The sequence below is a fragment of the Aspergillus foveolatus genome (assembly GCF_047715535.1).
Source record: "Aspergillus foveolatus strain CBS 279.81 unplaced genomic scaffold BDW70scaffold_4, whole genome shotgun sequence".
Taxonomy (NCBI): domain Eukaryota; kingdom Fungi; phylum Ascomycota; class Eurotiomycetes; order Eurotiales; family Aspergillaceae; genus Aspergillus; species Aspergillus foveolatus.
This window is the reverse complement of record NW_027396068.1, coordinates 193399-213393: the sequence shown is the minus strand read 5'-3', so window position 1 is coordinate 213393 and position 19995 is coordinate 193399. Positions and strand designations below refer to the sequence as shown.

At 50.9% G+C, this 19995-nt stretch overlaps 7 protein-coding genes across 7 annotated transcripts; 4 read left to right on the top strand and 3 right to left on the bottom strand.

Annotated features, from left to right (window-relative positions):
* Positions 1–294: 294 nt before the first annotated feature.
* BDW70DRAFT_128330 (uncharacterized protein) lies at positions 295–1237 on the top strand (the record flags this gene model as incomplete). The annotated part of the gene is made up of 2 exons (XM_073735420.1): positions 295–788; positions 875–1237. Coding segments are annotated over exons 1-2 (538 nt in total), but the record flags the coding sequence as incomplete, so codon positions are not given.
* A 651-nt stretch (positions 1238–1888) lies between these two features.
* BDW70DRAFT_128329 (uncharacterized protein) lies at positions 1889–4126 on the top strand. Its single transcript, XM_073735419.1, has 6 exons — positions 1889–1956; positions 2006–2110; positions 2170–2561; positions 2628–2692; positions 2772–2785; positions 2834–4126. Exons 1-6 carry the CDS (start codon positions 1942–1944, stop codon positions 3554–3556), a joined length of 1314 nt encoding a protein of 437 aa, XP_073599866.1. The 5' UTR covers positions 1889–1941; the 3' UTR covers positions 3557–4126.
* On the bottom strand, positions 4107–9119 carry BDW70DRAFT_128327 (class I myosin myoA). The gene is made up of 9 exons (XM_073735418.1): positions 8787–9119; positions 8473–8709; positions 8361–8406; positions 7819–8301; positions 6071–7768; positions 5927–6018; positions 5635–5882; positions 5068–5588; positions 4107–5019 (listed from the first exon to the last, which is right to left on the bottom strand). Exons 1-9 carry the CDS (start codon positions 8787–8789, stop codon positions 4598–4600), a joined length of 3750 nt encoding a protein of 1249 aa, XP_073599865.1. The 5' UTR covers positions 8790–9119; the 3' UTR covers positions 4107–4597.
* A 1000-nt stretch (positions 9120–10119) lies between these two features.
* Positions 10120–11504, bottom strand: BDW70DRAFT_81711 (OPA3 family protein). Its single transcript, XM_073744926.1, has 2 exons — positions 11312–11504; positions 10120–11247 (listed from the first exon to the last, which is right to left on the bottom strand). The coding sequence occupies exons 1-2, from the start codon at positions 11369–11371 to the stop codon at positions 10474–10476; spliced, it is 834 nt and encodes a 277-aa protein (XP_073599864.1). The 5' UTR covers positions 11372–11504; the 3' UTR covers positions 10120–10473.
* Positions 11505–11724: 220 nt separating this feature from the next.
* BDW70DRAFT_128324 (CDC5/polo family serine/threonine-protein kinase) lies at positions 11725–15684 on the top strand. The gene is made up of 4 exons (XM_073735417.1): positions 11725–11869; positions 11943–12434; positions 12489–12931; positions 12996–15684. The coding sequence occupies exons 2-4, from the start codon at positions 12132–12134 to the stop codon at positions 15625–15627; spliced, it is 3378 nt and encodes a 1125-aa protein (XP_073599863.1). The 5' UTR covers positions 11725–11869; positions 11943–12131; the 3' UTR covers positions 15628–15684.
* Positions 15685–15779: 95 nt separating this feature from the next.
* On the top strand, positions 15780–16848 carry BDW70DRAFT_81702 (uncharacterized protein). Its single transcript, XM_073744925.1, has 2 exons — positions 15780–16135; positions 16219–16848. The coding sequence occupies exons 1-2, from the start codon at positions 15928–15930 to the stop codon at positions 16650–16652; spliced, it is 642 nt and encodes a 213-aa protein (XP_073599862.1). The 5' UTR covers positions 15780–15927; the 3' UTR covers positions 16653–16848.
* Positions 16849–18388: 1540 nt separating this feature from the next.
* BDW70DRAFT_147353 (uncharacterized protein) lies at positions 18389–19312 on the bottom strand (the record flags this gene model as incomplete). The annotated part of the gene is made up of 2 exons (XM_073738705.1): positions 18389–19008; positions 19051–19312. The coding sequence occupies 2 exons, from the start codon at positions 19310–19312 to the stop codon at positions 18389–18391; spliced, it is 882 nt and encodes a 293-aa protein (XP_073599861.1).
* Between the last annotated feature and the right edge of the window lie 683 nt (positions 19313–19995).

The following is a 19995-nucleotide window of genomic DNA, read 5'->3' as shown; positions in this document are numbered from 1 at the left end:
GCGGAGATACCACATCTTAATACCCATGTACACTGAACTACTAGTAAATACCACTTTTTGATTACAGGTCGATATTACCATGATGGCTGATATCTAACTTCAATGACGTACTGCTATTAGCCACTGTGGCTTGGCTCTGCAGTTATTTCCCAAATCCACTGTAGTCTAGAAAGAGCTGGCCTCATCAGCCAGTGAAAAGCCAGAATTTGCTGATCGGCGATCTCAGCTCCGCACAGCCACAAACCCCTCCCCCTCAATTCTAATGCTCACCCAAAATAAATAGACAGCTCATCACCCTACCAGAGCTGTACGATCTGCTTTTTACCAATTTTCAATCCATCAGTCCATTCCGGTTACTTCTCATTCATATTCACGAGACCAAAATGTCCTTGCAAAACATTCTCGTCGACGCCGTCAAGTCCCACTTCGACAAGGACGACGATAAAGACGACCTGAAGCCCGCTCTCTCCCATGCCTCCGCTAACGCTTCCTCCGAAGACTCCAACCTCTTCTCACAAGCTCTTTCTTTTATCAACCAGCGTAAGTCCGAAGGAGTCCAAGATGACATCGACGAGGAGCAGGCCGTGAACGCCCATCGACGCTACGAGCAAGGCGGAAACATGGACTCGAAGGACTTTGGTGCCGGCGCGGCGCTGCAGGCGCTGAAGATGTTCAATTCAAGCTCAGGCCAGGAAACAGGTGGTGGAAAGGATAAGAATGCGTTCATTGGGATGGCCATGGCGCAAGCCGCGAAGATGTGGGAAGAGAAGGCTGGAAAAGGGGAAGCTGTGAGTTTGCGTCCTTTCTGTTTACTATTGTATCTTCATGCGGGTTTGCGATGAATGTCATTGTCAGCTAACGACTGTGCGTACAGAGCGGAGACAAGCAGTCTGCCATCAACCAGGCGGCGGAAATGGCGTTCAAGATGTACTTAAAGAGCCAGATGAGTGGAAGTGAGGGCACTGGTGGGCCCGGCGGGCTTATGAGCCTTGCTAGCAAGTTCTTGAAATGAGCTGGCTAGTGTTGCAGAATGATCTGCTGGCATTTTTCGGAAACTGGTATGTGATTGGAAATTGCTGCACACTATAGTTCGTTGCACTAGCTTTTGGTGTTCCTACATACGAAGTCAATTTGTAAATGTCAACGAGAAGTGCGATTAATGATGAATTGATACGCCGTAGATGCCCTTTAGTAATTCTTTAATGAGTTGGGTCTCGTTGGGCCGGAAGGGGAAGCTTTCTGGTTGCCCATTTAGCGACTTGCGGCTTGAACTTTTCGCACATCGTCAACAATCAACCGTCGTCTTTTCAGACCTTCTCTTTAGGTGCTAGCATATTCCATTCACGCATTCTCGACAAGTCTACGGCTGCAAGCCAGCAACTTCTCCAATCCACAATTTGCGCAGACCCTCGACCCGGCAGCCTTCCTGGTTGACCGAATCACAGCAAACTGACGTGGGACTTCAAGATCCCACCGGGATTTGGTGCAACTGGGTCTCGAGCTTGCAGTGCGATCGTTCCCCACCAGTGCCCGGTGCAATGATTGCCGAGAAAGAATCTTTGGGGCAGCATTCCGAGAACGTCGAGCGCCGAGAATTATGTCGAAGCTGGGGTGGGGTTTCAGTGGCGAGAGTGCGGGAATCCTGACACACAAGTGCTGTTCCAAATAATGTCGAGAGCTCGTAGCTCGAAGGTGCGATTCCGCATCAAACCCGTGCCATTGTCGTGATGCTTTATAGTGTGCCGGCACCTGCGTTGCTCTTCGCTAGCTGCTAGCTTCTTCCAGATCTGCAGCTGCACCTTGTCTGCCGTCATGGTGGATCGGCCAGCAGCTGTCCGTGGCGTGGCAGCGGCGTTCCTCTCGCTGTCCAGTGTTGCCGTTATATTGCGTTGCTATGTGCGTCTGCGCATTGTCAAGGCCTTTGGCTGGGATGATATAGTTATGATAGCTGCAATGGTATACCTCTCCTCTCCTCCCTTGTTTAGGGTTGGCGCTAATTCTGCAGCTACTTTACATCATGTTCTGCGGTTGCATGATCGGCGGGTCTCTCTGGGGAACAGGGAAGCATCTCTTTGAGCTGACTTCCGAGCAACGAACTACTGCAATGGAAGTATGTAGCTTTCCTATCTCATGCGTAGGTGTCCGCTTCAAATTTCACTGACCTTTCAGTACTGGTGGTTGTGCAATATCTCATACGCCCTCTCCTCTGTCCTTGCCAAAGTATCCGTTTGCATCTTTCTCCTCCGCGTGATGCCCTTCCCCTGCCATCGGGCAGCACTCTATACGGTCACGGCTCTCGCAGTTTGCAGTGGCATACCCTTCTTCGTCCTTTTGGTCATACAGTGCTCTCCTGTCTCGTTCTGGTGGACCCGGATGAGGGGCGATACAAATGGACGCTGCGGATATGTCGACGCTATAGCAATAATGTTGTACATATTCAGTGCGTCGTCGGCAATCTTCGATCTTACAGTAGCTTTGCTGCCTGTTATCCTCGTCCGCAATCTGCAGATGAATCGACGGACTAAGGCAGCTGTTGCGGGTCTTTTGGGGATGGCATGTGTGTGCGTCATTCCATTGTTTCTCCTTGCTGATGTCTTCTTTGGTATGCTAAGGGCATGGAAATGTAGTGCGAGCATCGCCATCATCATTCGGTTAGCTTTCGTTCAGACAATCCATGATCCTGACTATCTTTGTATGTCTTCACTTCACCCTCCGTGGTGCTACCAGCCCACCAAGTCTAATGCCAATGCTAATAAACTACCTTCACACAGACGGAACCGTTCAAGTGAGCACTACTTGTCCTCCTTCCGAAGCCAAACCTCTGACAAAATAGATTGCAATTTGGTCCTGCATAGAGGTCGGCCTTTCCATAACAGCCGGGTCCCTCGCAACAACCCGGCCCTTGTTTCGCATCCTCCACAATCGGTCCTCTTCCCCATACAACCCCTCCGACGACCCTTTAACCCCTAGCAATGACCGAAACAAGCATCGCCGCTCCATATCCTGGTCTGAACCTTATCCTAGCTCCCGATCCAGACGCACCTCAAACCGCATTCTTACCCTTGAAAATGACCTCGGCTTTAACTTTGGTTTCGGCCGAAACAACTCCATCTCGACCTCGAGTCGTCGCTCTCGTTCTTCAAAGTCCACATCTCGTCCCAGTACAAGCCGCAACAAACGCCGCAGCGGCGTCACAACCGAGGGCCGACCAAGCTCTAACTTCTATGAACCGTATATCGGCGTAGAGATGTTGAAGATGCAGTCGACCGCTGACGCCGAAGGCGGCCGGACAGATGACACTGAAGGCTCATCACACCCTGCTCCCGGCACGGAACTGCTCGACCCTATCACCGACCCCAATTCTGTTGGTTCTGGTGGAAATGGCGGACGGCCGGAGGGGCGTCAGGTTCCAGAGCCGACACCGACGGCTAGGTCGAGGATTGGGGTTCATCGCACGTTTAGACTTTCGAGCAGTAATGATGTGACGAGTAATGAGGCTACTGGTAGTGGGAAAGAGTCAGGGTCTGGAAGGAACAGTGACAGTGTCGGAGGGTAGGGCTGCATCGGGAAGGCTGCTTACAGTACTACCCATGCTAGACAGCGGCGTCTAAGTATACCCCACACCTTACCACCTCTATACTGCGTCTAAGATGTTGGAAGTCGCGAGATGGATTAGCGGAGATAGACAGCACTCTGGTTGTTTCTGGGAAACTACTCCTGAAGTAAAGGCCTATTGCGTCAAGGAGTGCAGCCTTCAAGCCAGTTCGTGCATAACTTCCTCACGGGCCATAGCGAGGCTGAACTATATCGCCAATTGCCCATGAGGTCGTACCCGCGCAGGGGCCAATATTTTCGCGTCATTTTCTTGACATTTGGGGGTCTTAGTGCAATTGGATGGGCAGAAGAGCAAGGTTAGGATCAGCAGTATCTTCTCCCCATCCTCCACCTTTTACTTTATAGCGCTCTTTCAGGGCTGCCGCAGTACGCCAACCATGGTAAAATTCTGTCCATTATCTAATGCTACTCGGCCTTGCTGATGGCAGAGCTTTATACAAGTAGTGAGTGAATGACAGTGATCAACGGATTTTCACTTCATGATTCGTTCATTCCATGCGAGGTATAAAGCTTCAGAATTTGGAGTTTATAGGCGAAGAAGTTTCCATGACAATTTCTGAAGGCCTGGACTAGGGTGTAACTTCCTGCGGAAAGAGCAGGCTAACGTGGATCGATGAAGAAATCTTAGTTATGCACTGCCATACCTTCCAGGTAAATGAACTATGATATAAAATAACGCGTTTTTACCTCGTCAATTCTACATATAATGACAATCAATCGCGGATTCGCGGCCGACCTGCAAAGAAAATAATCAGGTATACAAGCAAGTGCGAGTCAGGTATGGTATGGTATCGTCTCAGAAATCCAGACGGTCGCTTTAGTGGTATAGAGTTCTAGAAACTGAGAGAAAAGGACCAGACCAACAAGAAACAGGAAGGGAACTTGGCGACGAATTCAGAATAGAAAAACCGTCTAGTGGCCGAAGTAAAGTTGCGGAATAGGGAAGAAAGAGGAATTGTAGGATAAAGAAGAAGTAAAAAGATCACCAGTCGTCGTCGTCATCCTGCTTCCCCTGCATCGCGCTCTGCCGTGCCCTCAGGGCTTCGGCAAGACCACCAGCAAGACTAGCATTGGAAACGCTGCTTGGGGTACCGCGACCACTTGCACCAGAAGAATCTCCTTGCGAGTTCATGCTGACGGCACTATCGCGGGGTGCAGGTGGAGGCGCAGGTGCTGTTTTACGGCCGGCCATGTTGGGCCGTTTAGCGGGGGGTGGAGGCGCCGCTTTAGCTTTCGCTGCAGCAACTGCGGCGGATCCGTTCACTGGTACTGGGCTTGCTCGGGGAGCAACTGGGGGTGGAGGTGGAGGTGCGGGTTTAGGTGTGGGCGCAACTTGCTCCTCGAGGTACGCTTCGGGTGTCCAGCCTTGCGCCGAGGTTTCGAGGTTCATGCACAGCCACCAGCCTGGGAAGTGTTAGAAAAATGTTCAATAATATGGGAAGATAAACTGACCGTTTCCTTCTTTGGAAACGATTTCCACAATCTGTCCTGCGCTAATCGATAACATGCCGTTGTTGTCGCTGCTGAAGTCGTACAGGGCCTTTGCTTTCTTCGGTCCTACAGCTACAGGCGGTGCGGGAGGAGGCGGGGGTGGTGCCCTTGCGGAGGCAGTAGATGAAGTACGTGAATGGGATGCTGCAACGGCTGCCACTGGTTGAGGAACGGGTCTTGACGCTGGCGTCGATTGCGCCGCGGCTGGTTGAGGCGTAGGCTGTGGTATAGGCCGACGCTCTGGTACAGGTCTGGAAGCCAATTTGGATGGGCCACCACCTGGACCGCCAGGACGAAGAAGCTTCCCTTTCGTGACGGGCCGGGCAGCTACTTGCTTCCCTCGTGGGGTAGGCTTGGAGACAGAGTTTGGAGGGTCGCCTGGACCTGTGTGGATCGTTCCACTCTTGTAGCTGTCAACTTGCGATCCGTCCTTGACTACCTTGACAGTGGCTAGTTTGCCCGGTTTCTTGTTGTATTCAATCCTACCATTGTTAGTAAAGGCCGCCATCCAGGTTGAACGGAACTTACTCTGGGCCGATCTTCAGATTCAACTGGCCCCGAAGAGCATTGTGCAGATGAGTAAAAAACTCAGTCTTGAAAACGCAATTGCAGAGCGGGTCTGGCTCTTGTCCGCCCACCACTAACGAAAACCAATCGTCTCGGTAGCTAGAAGCGCTGACGGTCTTAATGGCTCCGATAGGGATAGTTCTTTCCGATGAAATGACGAGTTGGTTATTGACGAAGTTTTGGGCCACAATGTAAACATGTCGATTGGTCTGTGCATGTTAGAGAGAACTCTTACAGCGAATAAGGGACATACCAAGACGAATATGCGTGGCGAAGGCTTGCTTGAGCGACCGAATTTCGAAACAAGAATCTCGCCGCGGCAGGAGAATAGGACTTCATCAGAGGCTGAAAAAGGTCAGAAAAAAAAGTCATCCCAAAATCTCAGGGAAATACTTACTACTGATAGCCACGCCGCTGCGAATCATCTCTCCAGGACCACCTTTGTTGCCGATACCAACGTAATCACCAAGGAACCGTCGAGAACCAAGAATGCTCATTCTCCTACGCTCTTTTCGGCCACCTAAGATCGTATGCCCTTGGTCACGTAATTTGAGCAACTCAAGTCCTCCAGTCATTCGGCGCCAGAAGCGCTGGATACGGATGGCACACTCGGTACGGTAACGTAGATAGTTCCGCCATGCACGCTGAATACGAATAGCCATGTTGTGCCAGTAGCGGTCGCGCATAGCCTCCAAGGCAAAGAGCGTTTCGGGAGTTTTGATGAATACCTTTGTGATACCCATTTGGTATTCCTCGGCCGGAATCCGGGTGTCCTTCAGAATCTGGCGTGCTCCTGTTTCCACGTCGCCCGTCCAGGTGTAATCACCGGCATAGGAGGTCTTCGGCGATAGCAGATAGAAACGTTCAACAAACTTGTCGAAAGTTTGACGGTACGCAAAACCCGCTCGACGAATGCGGACATTCTCCTGAAGACCAAGGTATTTGATCTGGTGAAGAACATTGCTCTCGTTAAACTCTTTTGGCGCCTTATTATCATTAGGCTTAATGGTTCGAATATATGACGGCTGGGCTTTCATGAGCGTCGCTACTAGATCATTGGCGGAAGCCTTGATCTTGTCACTTGCCGTAGGTGGTCGGCGCTTGTCATCCTGGTTGACCTGTTCCGGGAATAGAGTGTGAACGAAATGGTTGCTACTCGACTGAACAAGATTCAGCAAATCCTTGAGCAGCTGGTCCTTGTTCTTGTCTGTCATTCCCTGAACAGCGTAGCTAACATCGCCGGCGTAGTGTTTGATAATGAACTGGCCCTGACGGTTCTCGAAATTCGGGTTCTGTCCAAGGAAGTTCAGTCGTCCAACGAAAGTGTTGTCCGCGGCTCCTGAGTCAGCGTGCGCCGTCGCGCAAGCATCATTCAGGGCAGCGAAGACACCAGGTGGGCGCTTATCTTCAATCAACGAACAGACAACCTTGTTATCGAAGTACTTAATTGGCGTCCACGTAATTTGCTCACGCTCGTACTCATCTTGTTCAGCTTTGAGTGTCAACTGAATGAAGATCTGTTGCAGCTTCTCATTGACATAGTTGATACATAGCTGCTCGAACGAGTTCTTCTCAAAGATTTCGAACCCGTAGATATCGAGAATGCCGATTGAATTTGCAACTGCTCCCTTGGCAGTCAAGGATTGATTGACGCGTCCTACAATCCAGTCGAAGAGGTTGAAGTAGATTGCCTTGGCCAGAGCATCCCGTACGGCCAGAGCTTGGGTGGTATTCAGTGGTACCTCATAAACGGAGCCACGGCGACCACCTCGACTAGTCTCCATCATGCGAATGGTTAATGCCTGGTTAACTTGACCAGCGTCAACCTCTAACAAGTATGCGACGAAGTCAACCACTGATTGGTCTGTAATCGCAGCATTGCCGGAATCATCTTCGGCGAACTGAATGTTACCGATCCACAGAATTGCTGCTAGCATACGGAAAACGTTATCCTGCTCAGCTTCCGACATTCCAATGACGGACATCGCATTTAGCGTATCTTGAAACTCCGCCACATCGTCGACGCCAGGGACATCGAAACACTTCGATCGGCTCGTATATAAGTAGGACTGAGGCTGCTGTACACCGAACGAGTCTGGATCAAGTTAGCAAGCGCAATACCAGATTAAAGCCACTGAAGTTTACCTCTGTATTTCTGCGGTGCACCCTTGGCGAACTGGTAAAAGATGTGAAAGTTGCGCTCATTGGTGATTTGTCCCACCACTCTCGACTTCTCCAGTAGATAATTGGTGATATTAGCACCGACGGGTTCGCCTTGGGCGTTGAACTCCAACTCCAAGTACTTTCCAAACCGTGAGGAATTGTTGTTGCGCAACGTCTTCGCGTTTCCAAACGACTCCAGCAGAGGGTTGGTTGCTAAAACCATGTCCTTCGTCTGCTGAATAGATGAATCGCTTCCCCCGGATACACTGGCAATGTACTGCATGATCCGCTTCGCCGCCTCGGTTTTACCAGCACCCGACTCGCCAGAGATGATCACGCACTGGTTGTCTTTGTACGATTTCATGTTGTAGTAAGCTGATTCAGCGACTGCGAAAACATGTGGAGGGACTTCGAGCCGGTTCTTCCCTCGGTAGGAATTGAGGACGCTGTCGGTATAGATACCCACTAGCCAGGGGATAGTCAGTCAGGCAGCCGTCCGAACACAGCACCGGTCAATTACTTACAGTCTCGGAAAGGGTTGACAGAGACAAGCACATGTCCAATATAAGTCTATCGTGAACCGCGTTAGCAAAGAACACGCCCGCGCATCCCCCTCCGAGATTCAAAGCGGCTTACGTAGATCTCGTCATGTTGGAATCGAAGCTTCAAGTTATCGTTGATTGCCTCGTTGGAGATCTTGCTCAGCAGCGTAAGATCTGAAACGCCAATTTCCTTCTTCTTTGTGCTTTCGAAAACGGCTTTTCTGACTTGCGGCTTGCCCCCGGCTTGTCTCCCGTCGCCCACATCAGCGGCGGCCCTGGAGCGACCGAACCGACTCTTCTTATCCCCGCCAGCAGGACGTCGTGAGTGACCCTGAATTGAATAAGGCCGTCAGTTCATGTCTTTCGGGAAACAAACCCGTATATTAACATATTTCAGTGCCGACTCACCATTGTGAATGTTGCCGACCACCCGGGGTCTTGCGCCTAGGCGACCAAGATATCTGGCCTATCAATTTAATGCAGATGAAAGAAACCGTAAGAAACAGGAATGAACGCAGTTAACAAGATGTTCATTCCACTCGGGTATATAGAGGACTCAAGGAGAAAGAAAAGAATCTTCACCAGAAAAGAATTAGTGGCAGTGAGCACGAGGTGGGAGGAATGACGATGTGGAGGAGGATCGCTCCCAGTCTTGACTCCAGGACCCAGGTCCCTCGATAGATAGTGGACGGAGCGGGCACCGCTTGCGCCACACTCGGACACTCCTTACTCATGTGGCACCGTTGGGTGTCTTTCTCAGGCCGACAACGCGCAATCAGGTAAAAATATCCCTCAGGTGATATTCTTGCTGCCTTTGGGCCAGCGCTTAGGCGGCAAATCTGCGTACTATCGACCTTCCCTGTTCCTGACGGCGCTATTATATCATACTTCCTGTCCAACTTGATTCTACCCTCAAATATCTAACAAATAATACAGGCTGAAAATTCTCGAGTTTGCCTATCGCTTTATCCAGTATATTCTTTGATGGCTCTGAATACGCCAACATATAGACTTGTCGTGGTAAGAGCTTGTGGTAGGAATATATATCTTGGCGCATTGAGGGTGTTACCGATGGTTACTTATGTGCTGCCACACATCCCTCCTTCAGAATATCTTCCTGCCGGAATCTATGATATTCCCACCGTGTCTTCACCAGAGAGGATTCGTGATACTCTCAAACACACTGATGGACGGTGCATACATGGCAGGATCCGATAATGACAGTTCCATGGATGTCATACACTACCTGTAAGACCAGAAGCCCGTTCAAGCTACCTCTCCTACAGTGCTGGTAAAAGCGTCCTTCAACAAGAGGAACGCAATTGCTTTTCTTGGATTTAGCGCTGGGCCGGCGGTCACGAACTGTCTCAATCGAATGCCGGTGATCCGCTATTCGGGTTGCTTGACGGAGATGTGTCAGCAGCTGTACCTGGAGATATTCATGGGTGCCTTAGGTTGAAATTTTTGGTCATTTATCTGATGGCGACGTTGGCAAAGAAGTTCACCCAGGCCTTTGGGTACTCCGGGTGCCACTGACATTCGATGTTTCCTGATGCTGCTGCTAGGAGAGGCAAATAACCTTTCAAACCGAACTGTCTCGGGGGGGTGGACTCTATTTTCCTCAGACTCGCTAGTTGGGTCTCGTCTTTGAGGTAGCGGGAGGATTACTGAGCAGTTTATAGATGGCGATGGTAGAGAGCGGAGTTGATTAGAGGTATGTACCTAGGTAGAGAACAAACAGCACCAATTTATGCCACGAGATCAGCGAAGTTCAACGTTCGCCACATGAGAAGGGTATCCGAACAACACATAAGATAAACGCCGACTATGCGAAAGATCCATAGATAAATACAGAAGCATATGTGGTGTATGAGGTTCAGCAAAGCTAACTGGACTAACTAAGGGCAGTCGAAGGAGTCCAAGCCAACAATGCTGGATGACGGGATAATACTAAAGTCAGAGAAGATTGGGTATGAAAAACGGATTATATGAAGACGTGGGCTAGTATGGAACCATATGGCAGCCACAGGGTTCATAGCAACTGCTAGCTTGCAGACTTTCCGGTCCGACCTTGAGGCAGACAGCGTGCATTAATTCATGGTTTCTCGGGCTTTGAGACTGGAACAGAAGTGGTTGAACTAGCTGTCGGTCCTGAGCGCGGCGTACTGGAAGGGACTTTTGGAGTCTCAGCCACGCTCGCGGGCTGAGTTGCATTCGTTTCCTTCTCAGGCTGCCTTTCCGGACTCTGGCCGAACGAGAAGTATGAGGTGATTGTCGTGAACCATCCCTGTGGTTCTGGTTCAGGTACTTCCTCAGGTTCCACATCCTCTATCATTTTCAGGAGGATCCGTCGAGAGGCTGGAGGTAGATCACCGTTCTTCTCAAGAGCAATAAACGCTTCCCTGTAAATCCCTACTGTCTCTTCGAGCTCGTTGAGCCGAGCTGCAACGTCATCCCTTCGGTTATTCTCCTTCCTCCGTGATCTCCACGACTCAAAGAGGATCAAGCTGCCTGCTACAAGGAACAGAAACGTTTCGCTGATGAAAGTTGCGCCTGACTCAATGGCTTTTGATTCGGACAGCGGCCGTATATGTGGTTTGGGTGCCGGCTTTTCGGCCTCCGATGCGGCAGCCTTCGCCCTGGCAAGTGCCTCTTCTTCAGCCCTTGTCTCAGCTTCAGTCTTCACAGTAGGCGATGTGGGTTTATGCTTTCGGAGTTCTGCTTCAGCAGCGGCTCGTCGGTTTGCCGCAGCATTGTCGCGAATTGTGCCGAGACGGAGTCGCATGTCGAGGCGATGCAGGCCCTGTGCCATAGAAATGCAAAGTCGCCGAAACCGCTCATGCTCGCGAGCCTGTGCTTTTATTTGGTTCTGAGCGGCGTCAGTATGCCCTCGCAGGATCTCTCGCGGGCAGGCAAGGGTCACGGTAACGTACGGCTATCGGCTTTGACAGCGTGCGGATGACGAGGGAGGAGAGTTTAAGAGTAAGGGACATTGCGGGCTGTGGCCAAGGGGCGGGGACGAAAATAAGTGAGTGTTCAAATATATGTCAACAGTATATCCATCGCAGGTTTCTGGAATCAGCCGTGAGTCATTTGATTATAGATAGTGCAAAAACGCTGCTCCATTCTAAAAGGCCGCACCGCCATCGTCATCCTGCCGAGAGGATGGATGCTTAAGGCACTAAATTCCAGAAAGGGCTAGCTCAGGTGTCAGCAAATGCCAGGAACTGTGCATGCTTACTCAGCAATGTACATTGCTCCGGCTGAGGGTCACCTGTTTGACCTCAGAGGGGAATGTTTATCGATTACTGTTTTGGGGAAAACGTTTTTATCTCCACAGCTCGTGAGACCGTCGAGTTCTTCTGCGCTGTCTTGTCATCCCTTAAGCCCCAGGCCAGGCATCCCCCACCACCGCAAAGATTGACGGCCCGGCGTAGGAGCACATTTGTCTTTTAGCGTCATTGTTACTATTCATTGTTGGTTTGTTTCTGGTGAGTCGGCGATCCAACTTGCTCCATTATGTGGGGGTCGAGTGATAAAGTACTGACAATGGAGAGTTACAAGGTTATTGGCAGTCCATGTTCATATACCCCCTCTGCTTTTGCGATTGACTGTTCCTGTCGTAATCGATGGTCGCTACGCCTGCATGCATTTACAATAGCCGCCCGCATTTGTTCGAAAACCGTACCATACATAATTTAACGACCGACGACATAACGGGCGACTTCAACGGAGAGACATCTCCAACCAACAATGGAAGCTCTATCACCGCGATCAACAAACCAGATGATAAAGCCGAAAGCATCTATGGAGCGAAAAGTCCTAGATAAGAATGCAGCTGCTGCCCAGAAAGCCTCATCAGCAAAAAACCATGCGCCGCCCCCACCAGCGCTAGTCGTGGAGCCTGGAGACGACGGGGAGCGATACTCAACCGGTGCTTTCCTCGGTAAGGGGGGTTTCGCTATTTGCTACGAAGGGACTCTGTTGCGCAACGGTCGTGTTTTTGCAATGAAAGTCGTAAAGTCTGACATGGGCCAGAAGAAGATGCAAGAGAAGGTACGGTGTAGATGGACATTAAATCCTAGATAGAAGGCTAATGGATGTGCACAGTTTCGAACAGAGCTGCAGATACACTCAAAAATGCGTCACCCTCACATAGTCGGCTTTCACCGGGCATTCGTTTACGACCACTGCATATACGTGATATTGGAGTTATGTCCCAATGGATCAGTGATGGACATGGTGCGAAAAAGGAAATGCTTGAGTTTGCCAGAAGTTCGACGATTCATGGTCCAACTCTGCGGTGCCGTAAAATATCTCCACAAGCGAAATGTTGCGCATCGTGACTTGAAGATGGGAAACTTGTTCTTGGACCGCAACATGGACATCAAGGTCGGAGATTTTGGATTGGCAGCCATGATTATGTCGGAAAAGGACGAGAAGCGGAGGAAGACATTATGCGGAACACCCAACTACATTGCGCCAGAAGTTCTCGACAGAAGCAAAGGAGGCCATACTCAGAAAGTGGATATTTGGTCCTTGGGGGTGATCTGGTAAGGCTATCTGACCCCGAATGCTTGTTTTAAGGAGGCGGACTAAATGGATGAATTTCCCTAGTTTTGCAATGCTTACGGGATATCCACCTTTCCAGTCAAAGACCCAAGAAGAAATATATAAGAAAGTGCGAAATCTTACATATGTCTGGCCGAAAGACTCGGAGTGCGCGAACCACATTCCTGACGAAGCCAAGTCATTGGTTAGCTGTTGCCTCAACCTCGATGAACAGAAACGTCCCGAGCCAGACGATATTGTTGAGCATGCATTCTTCAACATGTACAATGGATGTATACCTAAGCGGCTAGATCCAAGGTGCAGCGTCCAAAAACCAACTTGGCTCAGAGGGGCCGAGCCGCAAGGCGATGCCATGGCTTTTGGCCATGGCCTAGATTTTGACGAGAAATTCTCGAGTTACATCAGAGATGTAGATGATCCTATCTTACGATATCGGACCTGCAAAGCAGCATTCTACAGCTCTTGTGGTGTAGGGAGGAAGCCAGATGGAACTGCGCGAAAATCTGTTGGACACAATGCCTCCAAATCAGGATTTGCCGAGTGTCTTGTGGAGGAAGAGAAGGGCCTCCAGCCATTGATGCCCCTTCCCGAAGATATCGTCTACAAGTACCCTCATGATCTGATCGGCGATTGGAGCGTCCCTGATTCGCTGCCCCTGAGAAGACAAGAGGCTTCAGCGGATACCAGCGTTCTTTCTAGCGAAAGCAGTATCACATCATTGCGAACAAATGTGGTGTCTCAATCGAGAACGCAAGCTGCTCTTGCCGCGGCTCAACAGCGGCGGAATGGTTCACAGAATCACGCGGCATCCCTACGACAGCAAGCGTTAACAGGCAGAGGTACCGTAAGGAAAATACCCTCACTGTGCGACCCACCACAACCGACTATGAAAGCCATGCCTGATGTGCGAGACGCTGGGCTAAACCCAGACCCTGTACCACCTGTGCCTACTGGAGGATTAGCTGAGCGTCCAATTCGAACTCGACGCGGCGTGGCGGCATCATATTCGGGCACAACCTCAGTCCGGAGTATGAATACCAATGCTGTACCTTCAGCGTCCCAAGCAAGCAATGATTTGGGAATGTTGACGGTGGGAAAGACGCGATCTCAATCACGTAAATTGGAAGCTGCGAATCAAGTAGCTGTCGAACCCATTCGCGTGCTAAAGGATCGGTCCACGTCTACAGACTCAGAAAACTTGGCCCCGATCTCGAGACAGACATCTGCACGAACAGTTCACAAGGACTTGGGAGGCGTCGCAGCTAGGAAGCCGGACCCTGAAACGGCGCGGAGGGAGGAGCCTGTCACAAGACAACGACCAGAAGCCCAGCCTCAACCCATGAGCAGCTCCGGAAGTAAGGCTTCGCTGTCATCCACCAACAAGCCAAGGTCGAGTCTGGGGCTGCATGCCCTGCTCCACTCAGATGATCCTTGTGAATTACTACCGGGATCATCGATTGAGGATGTCAATATAGACCTACGGAACATGCTCTCTAACCTGGTTCCTGGTTCGGCGGCCCGACGAAGAGTCATATCGCAACGGCCGCCGCATGCGTATGTCATCAAATGGGTGGACTATACGAACCGGTACGGGATCGGCTATGTGCTGGACGATGGTAGTGTTGGCTGTGTATTCAAAGCCGAGAATGGCCAGCCGGCGAGCGGCGTAGTTCTGCGGGATGGGGAAAAGCACATTCGTCGCAAGGCTCGCAGCCAAGAGAACTCCAATGCCCAGTCATGGTCGTATTCTGAAGCTGAGCAACTCGTGCCTCGTTACGGAAAACCAGTGGAGTTTTACGAGAACTGTAGCGAAGACGTCCTTGAATGCCGTGGTGGCATCTGTAGGGCATTGATACCACCATCGTTGTTCGAGGTAAAAGACTCTTCCGGGGGTGTCAAGGTTCGAATGGATTCTGGAGTTAGCCGCGCACGCGCAGACGCTGAGAAAATCAAGCGCGTCAAGCTTGTCGACCAGTTTGGAAAGTACATGATTGGATCCCTTGGTCGACATAGCGACGAGACGTTGCTGGACGACGCAGCAACCGACGGAGCCCCTGGACAGTTTATCAAATTCTACCAGAGACTAGGCAACGTGGGTGTCTGGGGGTTCGGAGATGGCGCTTTCCAGTTTAACTTCCCAGATCACACAAAGCTGGTTCTGGCACCTGGTCGTACGAGGAACTCATCACCGTGGATGGACTTCTACCATCTCTCACCTACTGCAGCGCGCTACCTCGCAGCGAAAGGCAAGATGCACCCGTCTGGATTTGACACGCGAGCCGTGGTATCAGACGAGATAGCCACGTTCCTCAGCATTGCTTACGGCAAAAGCACTAGCGCCATGGATGATAAAATCAGGGAGGTTTTGGATGCGAATTCGTTCCTCCAGAAGATCGCCTTCATCAAAGATGTTCTCAAAAGCTGGATCCGTCAAGGACGATTGGGAGGGCGGCCTTCGCCAGACAAACCGGGTACTGAGATGTTCTGGGAGGGGTCGCAGGAGCGACCGCAAGCAAGCGGCGGTGGCAGTAGCAAGTTTGTATGGGTGACTGTGGGCGCGCCTGGGGGCGATGGGGAGTATCGCTCGGTGTCGCTTAGAGACAAGAAAGGTAACAGCGCAGGCGAGAAAGACGAGATGGAAGCGCTCAGGGAACGACTGCGATTAGCGGGCTTATAAATTATGACTGATGACCTTGGGTTGTATTCATTGGTTTGGCGGAGTTAGGAACTGATAATATATGACTTGAGCATTATGGAGTACAGTACTCCCCTATACATGAAACCAGGGACCGCGTTTATCCTCACGTAGACTAAAAGCGGCTAAATCTGCGACGACCCTGCGGCAGTTCCTCCGTTGTGTGACTATCGCTAGCGTCCCTGCAGTCCCGCCGCCCCAATTCCCGATCCCACCCTTTCTCCTCTCTCGTCCTGCAGCCATCGATATCACACATTCCGCTTCTAACATTCCACGAAATAGATGATTGCTCTCGCCCTTTTGGCCCCCCTTCTGGCGGGCCAGACCATCGGGTCTGTTTCGCCTTCACTCCTCAAGCGCGACGACAGCAAGAGCAATGCCTTCGCTCCAGGAACGACCGAAGGCTGCCCTGCCGGCTGGCCTACCTGCGGCTCCAGCGGTATCTGCTACAACCCAGACGAAGGAGCAACCTGCTGTCCAGGAGGAACTTGTTCGTTTTTTTCCCTTATCTCTTCTATTAAAACAAAAGAAAGAAGCGTCGGCATTGCTAACAAGCCTGGACAATGAATTTAGATGCCTGCCCCTCATCCACCTTCTGCCTGCTAGATCCTTACTGCTGCCCCGACGACCTCACGCCCGAATCCTGCGCGAAAGAATATGGCCTCACTCTTGTCCCGACAAGCCCGCCGTCTGAGTCAACGACATTTCCACTGCCTAAACCAAGCAATAGCGAGAGCGAGAGCGACAGTGGTGGTCACCACCGACCGACCGCGCACCCGACGTCATCGGATTCCGCGAATAGCAGTATCACGCTTAGTCCGACGCCTATCCGGACGAGCTCAGTTGTGCTGTGGCCGAGTCTAAGTGTTATCCCGACGGGGAGTCCCAGTGCGGGACAGGAGCCGGCCTATACAGGGACAGGTTGGAGTTGGCGAGTGAGAGGTGGAGAGTTGGCAACTATTGCTGGTGCTGGTGCTCTTGCCATAGGGGTGCTGTGCTGGGTTTGACTAATCTGGCTTTGGCCTGAGTTTGTCTGATTGATATAGACTGTCCTGCTTTCATTCTTTCTGTACAGCTGCGAGCGGATAGATTTATTCCCGGAGCCGATTTGTTTTCCTCTCGTTTCTTCTTCTCTTCTGTTCAGCGGTTTATACCCAACAATTATTTGCATTGCCAGTGATTGCATCGGCTGGCTCGTCCTGTACCTAATTTGGTATTCTTCGTCACATTTCCATCTCTCAGAGAAGGACAATATATCCATAACGTTTGATGCGTCATCTACACACGAAGTATAGTATATAGATCCTTCTTGAATATGATCAGCATCTTCTGAAGCGTAAGATTGGCCAATCCTCAGTTCTGACGTTCTGTTCTGCCTGATCTGCATGCACATCACCTGGTTGAGCCATCCATTGGCCGTGTTTCAGAAGGTCTTGCTGGGTCGCTCGGTTGACGATCTCCGTTACTTTTGTGGTACGGCATTAGTTCTTGGTACACTGTAGTAAGTAGTAAAATACGATGGAATTGGGTCAATCAAATGTGCACGGCAGCCATGGCACTTGTGTCATGGGCGGGGCGTGGGATATATATGGAGCGACCGCTAGGGTACGCGATGCCATTATCTACGAGGATCTCGCTCACTGTCAACGCCAACCAAGTATCTGACCGTTTGTAACTTTTGCAGTTGCCTCAGGCCTGCTTCTAGCATTTCCAATAATGTCATTCCCCATTTTTCTTGAGCTGTTATGTTTCTGGGTCGCCTTATACATGAAACGTCTCGAACCCAGTCTACCCCATAGCCTCTCCGAATTCATACTCTATCTTACTACTCCAGAGGTATTCACCTAGGTCAATTGTTTGCCTTTTTATATCGCACTCAGAATGCATAGCAAGCACAGGATCTTACGCAAGTTCGGGAAAGGGGACAATTGAAATCAAGTGCAACCGACGTGTCTAGACAGCTAGTATGAAATGGTATATTCCCTTGCCTGCTCTGCATACTGATAATTCAATCTCTGTGAATAGTATGTTACTCTGCCTGGAAGGCCTAGGTTGGGACTGGACTGATCAACCGGCTATCAATTCGTGCATGAATCGAGAGCATTCTCGCGCGTAGGGATTATAAGTTTCGGTTAGACTGCTGTACCAGATTCCTGAGATGGATTATGGTTCTTCCAGTATAGAAAGGCCATAGCAGGAGAATTAAAGTGCCGGTATCATCGATGCTGCTTTCCGCTGTTGACTGGAGTATCCGGTTCTCTCATCTCATTTTTCTTTTTTGAACGCCTGGTTAGAAGCCAACCTGATTTTTGACCGGACAATTCTTTCTCGATTTGTCCGTGGGGTGCACCTGAAGAAGAGATGCAACCAGTTCAACGTCTGATACAGGTTCTGTTGCGCGTTCATGCAAATTTGTGTTGCAGAGGACCGCGGAGGATGTTGACAGGTGAGGAGTTCACACCGCTGAAGTATAAAAGTCATGTTTCATATAGATTCGGCGCAATGAGTTGCGTCAGACTTATGCAGTGATTTCCGCAACTGGGTCAAAGATGAGATAACGGACGTAAGTATGGAATTAAATTAGTATCATGCATTATCATACATTCATTAGTGTGTTACGCTAAAATTATATACCAATTGTTGAGAGTTGTATCGTTTGTTGTGAGTAAAGCAAGAATGATGAGTAATCCGTTACTCCATGGCCACCGCGTTGCCCGGGCCATCTAGTACGATCTGGACCCGGCTAATAGTGTTTCTCGAAACGCTCGTGCACTCTTGCAGGACTCGGCGATCGAGGGGTGAATTCCCTTCGTGGCTCGTTGTAATGCTTCTCAAAGGCTTCTGAAGTCCTTGCGGGACTCGGCGAACGACGAGGGGCGTATTCCCTATGTTGCTCTGTTTGCTGAATGACTGGTCGTCGAGCAGACGACCTGTCACGACTAAATGACCTGTTGTCGCCCCCGCTCTTTGTCGCCTCGATCTCGCGTTTGACACCTTCGTACATTTGCTCGATAATCCGGATCTCTTCTTCAACGTCCAGACCACAGCCTTCCAGACATAATTCACGTTCTCGCTGTTCAATGTATTCTCGAATGTTGCGCCATTCGTTCTGATAGTGTTTCAAGCGGTCCGGAAGGCCTGAGCCTTTCAGGTAGGTGAGAATACCGGCGACGATAGTGTTGATGGCCCCGAAAGCAGTTACAGCATTGTGAGGGCCGCGCGCCGCACCGAGAGCTGTCAGTGCAGCAGCGACCACGATCTGGATGCCCAGACAGGTGTTGATCAAGGCAGCGTGGAAGCGGTATCGTTTGGCGGCTTTAGTTTCAGCCCTCACGACCCGCGTGTAGATGCCAATATTAGGCGCTGTTCGAGGAGTATGGTGTGGCAGATTTAGTGCTGGCGTGCTGTCGATCCCAGTGAGAGCGCGGAAGACGAGGAGCTTGTCACTTGGCGGGATGAGGACGCTAGCATCTGTCCTGTTGATCGTGAAGCGTCGCGCCCTTGCATCGACGGGCTCTGGGGTCTCGACGGTGGGATCGTAACCCATGCTTCCCATCGTCGGATGAAGGGACTGGTGTGCAGGAGGATAGCCCTGCTCTTCACGGTCGAGTGCGGCCAGCAGGAGGCGTCGCGCAAGACTGCGGCCCGCCAGTCGCTCTTGTCCCATGGCTGGATACCTTCTGGGATGGATCGCGTTCAGAGAAGGAAGAGAGTAGATCGAGAAGATACACCTGTAGGAGGGGGCGCCCCATTCTTGTAAGCAATTGGGTTAAGCTGTGCCACAAGCAAACTTTCCGTCGCGTGACGGATGAACGGGACGCGATTCCACAAAGATAGGAGACCCAGTATCCCCCTCTTCTCGTACTTTGATTGCTTGCCGCTGCGGGTAGATAGACCTCCGTGTTCAGCTAGCCTGCAGAACCAAACCTAGCTCAGACCAGTTGCCGGACGGCTGGACCCTGGCAAGGGATAGGTGGGCCGCAGTTTGCAGATCTGTGCGGTTCAGCGAAATCACCGGAATAGCACGGAATATTTTTCAGCTCTGAGCCAGTGAGACAAAGGCATGATCTCTGCAAAGGGTCAGCTGGGTCTGTGCGGGGTGGATTTGATGCCGGGCAGCAGAGGACTTTGGAGTCTTGATCGGTTCCAGTGAGAGCCTGGCAGATGGGAGTCGGATCTGATATACCGTCCCGTGAACCAAGACGGATATCGCAATCACGGGTCATCAAAACTTTCAGTAATAGGAGAGAAGTAAGGCTTTGTGATTATGCTGGCCCACCCAGGAAAATGTAATTGCAGCTCCTCCACATACTGCTATACGAGTCAAGGCGCGCAACTCAGAATCCGATC

What these genes read in the sequence shown, in the direction of transcription:
- BDW70DRAFT_128329 (XM_073735419.1), top strand. An exon ending in AACGAACTACTGCAATGGAA is followed by an intron (nt 2,111 to 2,169) that starts GTATGTAGCTTT and finishes CTGACCTTTCAG; the next exon opens with TACTGGTGGTTGTGCAATAT. An exon ending in CTTTTGGGGATGGCATGTGT is followed by an intron (nt 2,562 to 2,627) that starts GTGCGTCATTCC and finishes ATGGAAATGTAG; the next exon opens with TGCGAGCATCGCCATCATCA.
- BDW70DRAFT_128327 (XM_073735418.1), bottom strand. An exon ending in TGTCAACCCTTTCCGAGACT is followed by an intron (nt 8,302 to 8,360) that starts GTAAGTAATTGA and finishes TCCCCTGGCTAG; the next exon opens with TGGGTATCTATACCGACAGC. An exon ending in CGCCACGCATATTCGTCTTG is followed by an intron (nt 5,883 to 5,926) that starts GTATGTCCCTTA and finishes TAACATGCACAG; the next exon opens with ACCAATCGACATGTTTACAT.
- BDW70DRAFT_81711 (XM_073744926.1), bottom strand. Translation starts at nt 11,371, where the DNA reads ATGTCCCTTACTCTTAAACTCTCCTCCCTCGTCATCCGCACGCTGTCA. An exon ending in CGCTGTCAAAGCCGATAGCC is followed by an intron (nt 11,248 to 11,311) that starts GTACGTTACCGT and finishes GACGCCGCTCAG; the next exon opens with AACCAAATAAAAGCACAGGC.
- BDW70DRAFT_128324 (XM_073735417.1), top strand. Translation starts at nt 12,132, where the DNA reads ATGGAAGCTCTATCACCGCGATCAACAAACCAGATGATAAAGCCGAAA. An exon ending in AGAAGAAGATGCAAGAGAAG is followed by an intron (nt 12,435 to 12,488) that starts GTACGGTGTAGA and finishes GGATGTGCACAG; the next exon opens with TTTCGAACAGAGCTGCAGAT. An exon ending in TGGTCCTTGGGGGTGATCTG is followed by an intron (nt 12,932 to 12,995) that starts GTAAGGCTATCT and finishes GAATTTCCCTAG; the next exon opens with TTTTGCAATGCTTACGGGAT.
- BDW70DRAFT_81702 (XM_073744925.1), top strand. Translation starts at nt 15,928, where the DNA reads ATGATTGCTCTCGCCCTTTTGGCCCCCCTTCTGGCGGGCCAGACCATC. An exon ending in CTGCTGTCCAGGAGGAACTT is followed by an intron (nt 16,136 to 16,218) that starts GTTCGTTTTTTT and finishes CAATGAATTTAG; the next exon opens with ATGCCTGCCCCTCATCCACC.